At 49.0% G+C, this 11727-nt stretch overlaps 1 protein-coding gene across 1 annotated transcript in view; it reads right to left on the bottom strand.

The window, feature by feature from the left end:
- The window catches only part of mcu (mitochondrial calcium uniporter), a 37930-nt gene that overhangs the window by 3750 nt on the left and 22453 nt on the right, over positions 1-11727 (bottom strand). The window contains exons 3-8 of the mRNA XM_040179050.2: positions 3549-3612; positions 2134-2304; positions 1692-1796; positions 1385-1545; positions 836-1039; positions 31-147 (exon numbers count right to left, since the gene is read on the bottom strand). Coding sequence (XP_040034984.1) covers positions 31-147; positions 836-1039; positions 1385-1545; positions 1692-1796; positions 2134-2304; positions 3549-3612 — 822 coding nt within the window. The remainder of the gene's footprint in view (positions 1-30; positions 148-835; positions 1040-1384; positions 1546-1691; positions 1797-2133; positions 2305-3548; positions 3613-11727) is intronic.

Here is an 11727-nt window from a genome sequence, read left to right as displayed (position 1 = left end):
AACGTCCCGCTGTGAAGCGAGCGGCTGTACCTCAGCGATATCACCCTTCAGCTGGTTGTACTTGTCGATGTCGAAGCGTGTCCTCTTCGCACCCTTGTGGAAGAACAGCAGGTACTGTCGGTCTCTGGCGTCGGGGTAAACGTACTCCTGCAGGTCATGCGGGGAACACAGACGATTTGATCACATATCGGTTATATATTTCTGTTCGGTGGGTCGAATCCCAACTGTATGAAATGTGATGTCAAATGGACCTGATATAAAAGCTACAGTTCATTTATGAATGATGAACCTTGTGCCTGGACAAGACAAAACGAACAAAATGCGTCGCAAAGACGGGAGCAAAACGTATTTAATCACTGTAATGCTTTGTTGCCTGGTTGCTAAAAGAGTTTGATGTTATTGAGTAGGAAAATACCCCCCCCCCCGAAAATCAATGGTTTTGCTTTTCAGTGAAAAAAAAAAAAGAAACATGAGTGTTCCTACCAGAGGGAAGGTTATTAGCATGATTAATACGATAGCTTCTATGATCATTCAGCTAAGCCATTAGCATAAATAATGCCATTAAATTGTCAGATTTCTTATTTTTCTCTTACCAACAATGCAAAAATAATCAATAATTCCCAAAAGAAAACTGGAAAATCCTTATATTTTAAAAGCTTGAACTACAGAAGGTGATCTGCTTTAACGAATAATTTACTATTTCAATTGTTATTTTTATTGATCAACTAATCGTTTCAGCCCTAAACCAAACCGCAGCAGAAGATTTCTTCTTAAACTCAAACAGGAATTAATGCACGTGTACTTGTCTACTTGTTGCGTTTTCGCCACATCTTACCTGGCGTGTTAGAACAAAGTAGGCGTACATGGCCATGGCCGTGCCATAAGTGATAAAGTAGGTGACGGGCTCCATGATGTCCCAGGAGTACTCCCACCAGGTGAGCCTGGCCAGGATGCCGAACTGGGTGGCCATGTACGCCATGCCGCCCCACAGCACCCAGGTGGTACGCCGCTCTGCCTTCCTATTAAGTTCCTCCTTCACCTGACAACACAAGCAGCCGGTAAAAAAAAATAAAAAAATGTTGCACGGTCTTTAATACAAAAAATGTATATATATATATATATATATATATATATATTCTGTCGGCAGATAAGAGTTTTAAATATCAAAATTCTGAGCAACAACAGCTCCACTTGGATTCCACGAAAAGCATCCAACAACATGCAACTTGTTCATTTGCAATTCACTTATGTTTTACTATTCTACCATCCATCAGTCACTTGGTTGGCTGGTTAAACATCTTTGCAATGGTTGGTGGGTCTAGATAAGAGCAGCAATGAAACAGGACCAACGACCAAAATGTCAGTTCGTTCAAAGGAAGTGGACCTTTTCCAAGGGGCGGAGTTGAGAGTTGAGGTCCTCCAATCGTCCAATCAGCTCACGTTCCTTGCCGAGTTGGTGCTCCTCGATGCGCAGGGTGGTGTAGAGCTGCTGCACCAGGAACTTGACGTCGTTGAGCCTTTCGGCCTCCTCGTGGGGCAGCAGGTCTGAAGCACACGCAAAGGCCAACCAACAAAAACCATCAACCCGCTGCCAATAAAACAGATTCTCTCAATCTCTTTGGCAGTGACCCCCAACTGTGAGGAAACGACTCAAGCAAACAGCGACGGCCTTTTTCTTTGCCGACCCTCACCTCTCCTCGGGGGCTGCACGAGGTGTGTGGTGTCATTGATGACGAGCTTGAAATCATCCAGCAGCAGGATGTCGATGCCCGTTGACGAGGCGACCCTCGCTCCATCTGGAGAGAGTGACAAAATTCAAGTGTGTGTGAGAGGGGAAGGGTGGGGGGGGGTGCGATGGCTCACTGATACGCAGCCACTTCGAATAGCGTTGAAGTCTCTGACGCCATCCGTCACAAGCTACCAGTTTGTTCCTGAATAATAAACCCTACTTGCCGAGAAGCAGGTTACAAAATAAAATCCCCTTAAATGATGCGCGCAGTGACATTGGATTCTGATCTCACTTAACAGCAGTGACAAACAAGAACACTTGAAAGCATGTGTGTGTAAAGCGCCTGTGTGTGTGTGTGTGTGTGTGTGTGTGTGTGTGTGTGTGTGTGTGTGCGCACACGGTACCCGTGGAGTAGATGGCTACCCGGTCGATGCCTCGGTCCTCCGCCTGCAGCTGTTGCAGGAAAACTCCCACGCAGTCACTGAGAGGCTTGAGGGTGAACTGGCAGCGCTCTCGCCGGGACGGCAAACGGACCGAGATCACCGGCAGCCCGTTCTGATACACCACTGTCACCTCTGTGAGGAGGGAGGGGTGGGGGTGGGGGGGGAACAAATGTCACACAGTTGAAAAATGAGAAATGACACAGCGACGTCTCGCCTGAACTACGGCGATGAATTACTTAATAACGCCGACGCTGCAGAGGGTGATACTGTGATGGGGACACATATGTTAGTGTTGTTTGAGACCCAGCAGGGGGCAGTGCAATAAAAGAGCTCCACAACTAAGCTGCGCTTAGTTTTATGACAGACTTTAAATTAAACTGCAGTGTCTGCAAAGAGGAACTACTACCATTTATAAATGTGTCATGAATTCTGATTCAACCAATTGACTAATTCATATTCAGACACAGAAACACACTGATGGCGGTTAACTGCAAAACTAAATCCACTCTTGGGGGTCTGAAGATTAACACAGTAAAATCTTGCTACGGTTTTCCTCACAGAATTACGTGACTTTGTTTGTTATTGGCGACAATTGACAGCTCTTATTCCCGCGGAGAAGTTAGAGGGATGATTGCGTGGTGCCGGTTTATTGTGCTCCAGAGTTTCCAGCTGTTCTCTTCGTGTCCCAAAGCGCTGAGCCACTGATCCTCTGACTCCTCTAGCGTTTCTTCCTCTAGCATACGCACGACGCTCAGTGATTCTGCTCTTTTTGGAAACCAAACTCTGGCCAGAATGAGGCTGCACAGCTTGTATTATTTCCATGCCGAGGGGCCCCTAACGTCAGAGCCTCAACGCTGGGAGCCCACTGCCCCCCCCCGCAGTCCGCCTCTTGGCCGCGATTGAAAAGTCAAGGAGGGCGCAGACGTTTTATTTCACACCCACTTCTCAAATTGAAACCTCGCCCTGAGGCGTCGTAGCCGTTACCGCACCTGGTCCCCTTTGTCCCCCCGCTACCCCGTCATCGCAGGCGCATCGGCAAAAGCGTCTTTCCCCAAAAAAAGAAGGATCCGCTTCCCGTCCGGCGGCTGTCAAGGCCCACTCTCAAGTCCCATCCCGCCTCCTCCTCCCTCCCCCTCCCTCCCTCCCCCCGTCCTTCTGTTCAGCTCACGCTCTCCGCCTCGGCCGCCTCTCACCCAGACGAGCGGTTGCTTCCCCGAGACGGATTCCACGTTAATGACTTCCGACTGTTCATTTCAAATGAGCCTCCTGATCAATGCGGCGATTCCCCTCAAGCGCAGAGCGCATTTGTCTCAAGACGAGGAGCTGGATTTGGGGAAAGCCGTATGGACAGAAATAAAGTGGAGGCAAGGACTTACCCTGGGGGGCAGTGGAGGAACACAAGAGTCTCTGGCCGTGCCAAGAGGGGGCGCTCCTCCAGACCTGCAGACGGGGAGACAAACAGAGGTTACTCCATTTCAACAGCTCTTTCTCCACTAATGTTTCCGTTCTTTTACGTGTGAGCCAACGTGTGACACTTAGCAACATGACACCAGCCCACTCGATGCCATTCACTTCTTTTATCTTTCGCAAGACTGAGCACAGGTTCTTGTTACAAAATGGCTTCCTCTGTTCCAGTTTGAATGATCCGATATGTATAAAAAAAATAAAAAAGGCCCGGCAGCCACACCCATGACGCACGTTTCAACTGCAGCTTCCTGCTCACGGAAAGACTTTACAAACGGTATGACGGGTTGAAAAATCACACACCCTAACACACCCTTTCTAAGAAAACCACACTACTACAGGGAAACAACCACAGAGGGAGACACGGGCCGAGTGCAGCCGGTCTAACAGCATAGATCAGCCTATGAATCCTCCACTTGTGTAACAGCCCGGGTGAGTGAGGGAGGGGGGACGAGCGGAGCAGCAGAGCTTGGGAAAACCCTGCTCTTTTTTTTTTTTTATTCTTTCTATTGCAACCCAGCAGCAGCAACGCGTCTCGAATTACAGAGCTCGTCATGTTTTCTGCCGAGTGGCGATGGAGCCTTTTTTGACGGATCTGCTCTCACAGCGATTGGTGGCGTGAGGACAAGGCATCGCAAAGCAAGCGAGCCAAGAGGCCCGAGAGCAAGCGGCATCTCATCCTGCCGCCGGTCGGGAACAAAAGGCTTCGTTTCTCTGCCGACCGTTTGTGACGCTGTAGCGTCTTCGCATACGGCACGTTCGCCTCATGAGTGTGAAGCGCACGCACATGCACACGCACACGCACACGCACACACACACACACACACCTGTACACGGTAAATGCTTTTCAATCAGACCTGTAACAACTGTGGTAAATATCAGATTGACGGTGTGATCGAGGCTCGGACAGAAAGCCAGCGTTTTGTTCCAGCGGACCTGGACAACCACAGCCGCCAATCAAGCCTCTTTTGATTAAACGTCAAGCTGTCAATCACAGTCTGCGCGGACCGCAGCGACGACGTGTGGAAGGAAGGACTAAACGCAAACAATGACGGACGCCCACCACTGACACTTACTTACTACCCGACTGGACGTTGCTGCGAGCGTCAATAGTCGACCATCACCGACATGAATTAATGATGAGGTGCTAACCAGCTCACCACTGCAAGGACTCTCCTCCACGCAGAGGCTCAGTGGGGGGTCCACAGATGGAGGCCTCGCAGAGTCTTACACGGGTAGACCCCCGAGAGCCAATAAAAAGAACCTCCTCGTACGAGTTAGAAAGCTTTCATGGAAAGTATCTGTCACCACTGCAGCAGTGATGCAGTTCCACTGTGAACCGAGCAAAGATGACAGACAGGTGTGTGTGTGTGTGTGTGTCCACTGTTTGGACTGCTGATCAGGTGACCTGCTGCACGGTCCGCCGACGGCGGCAGCACGAGATCTGCATCGCTCAGACACCAAACTTTTCAGCTGCTCGAAGACCCCCCCCCCCCCCACGCAACACACGCCCACGCTCTCCCGATCGGGCATTACGCACGTTAGCAAATGTGACACCGGCACCAATTAGCATTCATCTGCGGAGAGGCGTGTGTGAATGTACCTCTGTGTGTTTGCAGGAGGTGTGTGTGTGTGTGTGTGTGTGTGTGTGTGTGTGTGTGTGTGTGTGTCCACCCGTCTGTTCACCCGTCTGTCAGCGGTAGTTGCGGAGCGACTGAGCAAAGCCCCCTCTTCCCTCCCCCCCTTCTCCCCCCCCTCTCCCCCGGCACACAAGCCTCTGACATGCTGCCTGAAATATTTAACAGTGGAGCCGCAGTCAATAGCACAGCAACCTAAGAATCAATGTCATACAGGGCATCACAGGCAGTGGAAGGAAGAGACGGGCATGGACGGGAAGATGGACAGATGAGCTGCGGGGGAGAGAAAGGAGGTGTGGGGGAGAGAGGATGCCAGGATAAATGGAGCGGCAGCAGGGGAGCGATCGAGATAAATGAAGGCTGGAGTAAAGCGGTGTGAGCTTGCATTTCTAACCATGTGCTGCATCTACAGTACGCTGCTGCAGCAGACAAATGCCCCCCCCCCCCCAACCGAAACGTGACTGTACTGTGTGTTTGAAGCGGGGTGAGGGGTGGAGACAGAGAGAGAGAGAGGACGAAGGGAGACAGAGGGAGGAAAAAGAGGGAGTGAGAGATAAAAAAAAAGGGAAAGCTGGGAGTATGTTGAAAAGCAGCGAGAGGAGAGGAGCAGTAGACCCGCTCAGAGGGGGGGAGGTGGGGGGGGGACATGGAGGGAGAGGATGAGGAGGAGGTCTAGGGGGGAGGACTGCTGATCGCTGCAGTAAAGGAATCCCTTGTCTAGAAAGGGGGGTTGCCCCTCTCCATCACCCCTCCCTCTCACACTGAATCCCGACGTGCTGGTTTTGATCTTCTATCAACACTGAGCTTCGGGCTCGTCGCGGCACACGCGTGTGCATTTAAAAAAAGAAAAGAAAAAAAGAACAATGAACGCGAGCTACGATTTCACATCTCGCTTTCAGCGCGCTAAATGCACGCCGAGCGGGAACACGATACGCGACAGAGTGGGATGTGAAAGTAGATTTGATACGCTGGCCCCTGCGCAGCAGGCCGCGTGCTTCCTGCGTAACGCAGCAACGCGCACGAGAGGCGCGGCATCGATCCGCCGTTAGGATTAATCATCCTCATGCATCACAGCAGTAACAATCTCACAAAGATGTTCCCGGTATCGAGCGGAGGAAAGAAGAAGTCCACGCGCTCGGGAGGGAATCCGCGTTTGAAAGCGAAAGGCGCTGCAGCCCTTCCTGCTATCGATGTCTCCCTTCTGTGCAAACGGTTCCCTTTTTCTGTGGTGGAGCAAAGCAACGTAATTAAATCCTCTGCCTTCATTTCAGTCAGGATTATGTAAGCGAAACAATTTGCGAGATTTATTAGGCCCTTCCTCCTGTTGCAGGGCCCTTTTTGAATCAAAAAAATGAAATAAAAATGAATATTCGAGCTGTTGAGATGCAGCTGTGTCGATTTCAACTGAACGTAGATTGAATATTGATAATGAGTGGATAATAAAGCGGAGGGCTTCAGAGGATTGTACAGCATAGGACACGCTGTGTCCTTGTACCTTTGCATCGGATAGGGAAAGCCTCCCCCCTGTCGCACATCCCCAGGCAATGGCAGCAGTGCCTGCAGGGGGGGAAGTGGCCAACCTATGGTTGTCACTTGGCTTTGTTGCTAAGGCTGCATCCGAACACAAGATGACGCAGCAGTTTGAAGGTCTCCTCTTCCCCAGAACACATCAGTTTATCTCCAAAAAACACCACAGGGCAAGATCTGGAGGCCGAGCATTGCAGAACGTGTGTGCGTGTGTGTCTTACGGACACCGGAGCTGAGGAATATTATCGCTGACATAATTCCCATTTCATGGTGCCCCTCTGGGGGAGAGGAGCGCTCGGCCGTTTATCTACACAATGGCTGCTTCCATTCATGTGGCAGCGTGCCGTCCTGAGCCGGGCCGACAGGCCTGATAACACAAAGTCCTTCATGGATGCTCATATTCAATGTAAATAGATAACATGCCGTACACCGTTTCAAGGCATCGCGGCACACACGCGCATCTAATTCATCTTATGACGCTTCAAGTTCAAAAGTCCTGACGTAAGGACGGATTTACCATCAAAGAAGCTGGGATCAATTTGAAGTAGGCCACAAATAATAATCTGTGGAAACATCCCTTCATTCATTTTGATTAATAAAGTATGCAAATGTGGTTCATGAACTATGAAATTGGATGTAGAGTGAATCCGCTGTCACAGCTGGGAGAGACGTGTGTGGACAACGCGCTCATTCATTCATGTTTCTTTTGTATGCTTGTGCTTTGTTTCCTCTTACACAACAAGAGAGAGCTGGGACCATTAAAACAGCCTTTCAGAGCAACGTGTAGCCATTCTATGTTGTGTTTAGCATTTCAGCCAAAAGACGCTGCTTTAAAATGATTCAGATATTTTTCAGGTATCGGTTTGTTAAGTCTAAGTAAATTGTGAACATGTCCAGAACATTTTTCTCTTGAATAGGCTACTGGCCCGGGTTCCCTCGCACTGCGGTGGTGGGAAAAGGTGTCAAGCGAAAGGACCAAAACGCTGGATCGAGTCTTCCAAGGTGCACATTCTACGTGAGGGTCATATCGTCCATCTGCCCCGTCCACTCGGCTCCTCGCTGCCCACACTTCCCGCCTGCCGGGTTAACAAGGGCGAAAAAGCACAGCTGGCGCCCGTTCAAAGGCGCTCGTGATCCGCGCACAGCCGCACGCGCTCTCAGAAACGCAGTGCGCGGCCTCTCAGCTGTTGCTAAAGAAGAAAGGCGACCTGAGTATTGCGACATGAGGTAACACCTCAGCTGTAAGGAAGAAAAGAAAAGAAAGTCACTGGACACGTGGGCCCCTTCGGGCCATTTGGACCCTCAACCAGGCTGGAACCCGATGCATTATTAAACAGCAGTGCGGGCTTTGCGAGACGGCCGGGCGCTCTCGGCAAATCGTGCTCGACGGCTTCTTCGCCTCAGAAGGGGGGAAACGGTTCGGCATTTTCTGACCTCCTCGGGTTACTTTTGGGAAGAAAGCAGCGCACAATTTCAAAATGGCGTTAGCCTGTATAATGCTTGGACTGTGTGTATAGAATGTGTGTGTGTGTGTGTGTGTGGTCACCCTGCAGACCCCCCCTAGGGTTGCTCACACACCAGATGGCACTAGCTGCTTGTGTCGGAGTAAGTTTCACAGCAGGTGAGGCGTCACTCAGCACCTCAGCTACCCAAGCAGAGTGTGAAGGAACTTGCTCTCCTTTTTTTTTGACCTTCATATCAAATATTTGATAGAGATCGAAGCACTGCATGCAAATCCAGCCTTTTTCACTAAGCATATCTCGGTCTACAGTGATGAAGCCTCATCACGTCGCACACCAACCACAGCTTTTATCATCCTCACTTTCCTCCTTTCACCTCCCACCACCACTAGACCTGGAGGTTCCACCATTATCACGCAATCATAATGGACGCTGCAACACTTCTTTTTTTTTTTTTTTAATTAAGGAATGCATTAAACCGCCCATTTGTGCTCTCGAATCCTGATGAAGCTGCTTTCAGCTAAAGAGAAACGGCGACAGTCTGCAGAGCTTTATAGAAATGTTTGGCCGTGGGGAAGTCAGTCGAATCGCCGTGATATCGGAGTGAGGCACAACCGGTGCATTTTCAAAGGATTCCAGTAGCAACAACATTCCCCCCCTCAAGGATTCAAGGCTTAAGAGTTGAGAGCAGACGCATTAGTAGGGTGTCATCACCGATGCTGAAGGGTGAAACGAGCCACGAAAACAAACCTTTTTAGATTTTTGTTAATTCAATATATTAATTCTGTTTGCAAAAGAACATTTCAAAGTGCGGTTGTTGAGGTCACGAGTCGGCAACGTCAAACTGTAGACTCCAAGTTATGAACTATGCTGGATTATTTGATTATTGTTATTTGATCGATCAACAGACAAAACATATTTTGGCAAACCAATTTGAGAATTTCTTAATTATCATATTTATTGGGTTTTAAGACTTTGGTAAAAGAAAACAAGTCCTTGGATGTTGGAATAAGTTTCCCATTGTTTGGGTACCTATTAACATTCAAACTAACAACTATATTTGGACTGTGGTGATGGACAAGTAAAACATCTCGGACCCGTAATCAACAGATTAATCCATAAACAAAATAATAGCCGCAGGTTATGAGAACAATACTCCTTTATAAAACGTTTTTAAGAGTTCTAAAAATGGAAATCAACAGTGTTCACTTTCAGTTCAAGTTTTCCAGTTGAGGGACTGGCTAATTAAATGCAAGATAAAGCGAGACAAAGCGTGCGGCTCAACCGTGAAAAAATCTAATTGAAATTTCAAGGCAACCAGGTCACTATCATTTTTTGTTTGCCCCTGCTTTTTATTTTGAGTTTTGCAGTTTGCTATGAAGTCTTCTGAACTGTCTGACTAATCGGGCCGATCGGGTGGCATCGAAACAAAAACACCGTCTGGCTACAGGATGCGTGGAAGTAAAGGCCAAACGCAACTGGGAATTTAATAAATCAGGGGATCATCTTGTACCGGTGTTGTCAATTAGAGTAATAACACAACTATTTGATTAGTAGAAATCCAATAGCATTAGTCCACTCCCTCCCTGCACACTGAGACCCATAAGAGAATCTCCAGAAGGGGGAGGGGGTTATTTCACAGCTGCGTCCATATATGGTCACAAAGCAGCCAGTAGATGCACGTTCCACCAACATTCCCACGAAGCACAGCTGACCCCGGATGCTTGTGAAAGTACGTGCGGTGACATTAGGAGAAGCGTGCGTTGTCTCGCAGGCCGCCGTGATGTTCGTGGAGGGAACGCTCCGTGTGAAAGCGCTCCTCCTCGCTCTGTGCTGCTAGTTTGAGAACTAAATGAAAATTGTGCCGCAGCAGCAAATCGATATTTACTGATCTGTGTCACGTAGTGAAATGTATTAACAGTGCCTGGCTTACAGAGTGGAGGGATAAGAGGACAGGAAATAGATGAAGGGAATACTTGCCATTTATATGGGGATACAGATTTTAGTGGCATTAAACAATTTTTGAGAAAAACCAATGGAGGATATGTAGGCTGAAAACGTTTACTGGACTGACGTGTCGCAATGACAACAAACAGCTTTGGACCATTTTACATCCGTGTGACTGTCAAATAATTTGTATTGATGGACGTGTCTCTCGAATAAGCCACGTCTTCTTTTTGCCCCATTAGCGCCCAAGCTAACTAGCGTTGGTGGCTTTGGCCCCAGCGGGGCCTCGACGAGCTTCTAGCCCAACCCTCAATAGGAAGCACTGATGGACTTTGCTGGACCACTTTTTGGAGAGACTACGGCTTTACTCATCAGTCATCAGAGGTTGCAACAGAGGGAAAGAAATAAACAGACAGAAAGTTTTCCGAGGGTGAGGGGCTCGGCCCCTCCTACCTAACTCCCTTCCTTCCTTCTTTCCTTCCTTCACGTCCTACGGGAGCCGCAGCAGACAAAGCGCCATCAAACTCAAATATCACACAAAGGGCAGGAGGAAAGAACCGTCTGATCAAGTCGGGCTAACAGACCCTTCTGTCAGCCACCACGTTGAAGACCCGCTCTCATCTCGCCTCGCGCTCTCCCTCTAATCTCTGCCCCGTCGTCCCTCCTAAATGACACCATGACCTCGGGTTGAAGCGTGCCAGTCGGCCTCCCAAATCCTCAGACAAAAACCCCTGTCGCCATATCTCTCTGCCCTTGTGCTCCCATTCACAACGTCTTAATCCTCATAACCGGAACAATGTCCGCTGTGGCAGCCTTTTCCTCAAATCTGGAATGTGATTTGATTAATCCATCCTTCTCAAGGGCCCGACCCCGCTGACATTGTATCAGCCATTTGCCCTCTCTCGCTCACGCAGGAGTCAGTCCAGCTTGATTGTTGACCAATGAGCTCAGGCAACTATTCCCACCACGCTGCCTCCCGCGCAAACAACCTGGCTTCCCCCGGCTGGGAGATAATTCAAGTGATTCAGGAACATTCACGCGAAACATCTTCCTGTTCTGTGCCAGATGTTAATAATGCACATGTTAGGTTAGCGTGCAAATGCTACTATTGCAACAAATTACAGGTTGAACAGCTGATCGGTGTGATCACTTGTGAGAGCGGCGTCCCCCACCTGGTAAGCTGCGGGGCGCAGCGCGGCCCGGCTTCATCACCGGCGTTAGCGTGGAACCCTTTCAACCCATCGGGGTTTGTGACATAGGCGATATGATATCACACTGTTGCAAATATGCTTTATTTATTAAATATTTCATCTGCAAAGGTCATCAGCTTTTCTGTTGACTCGTCATCTTGCAGCGATTCAGCAGTCTTCTTTTACATACACATAAATAATCTAGTCAGTGTGATTAAAACATTAATGATGGTCAAATAAGACCCCCCCCCCCCCCCCCGTATTCTGAGGACGGGTTTATACTTGTGAGACAACTTAGTCTACTTTATTATACTACACAGCGTCGAGGGT

Source organism: Gasterosteus aculeatus, chromosome 6 (genome assembly GCF_964276395.1).
Source record: "Gasterosteus aculeatus chromosome 6, fGasAcu3.hap1.1, whole genome shotgun sequence".
Lineage (NCBI taxonomy): Eukaryota > Metazoa > Chordata > Actinopteri > Perciformes > Gasterosteidae > Gasterosteus > Gasterosteus aculeatus.
This window is presented reverse-complemented; position numbering and strand designations above follow the sequence as displayed.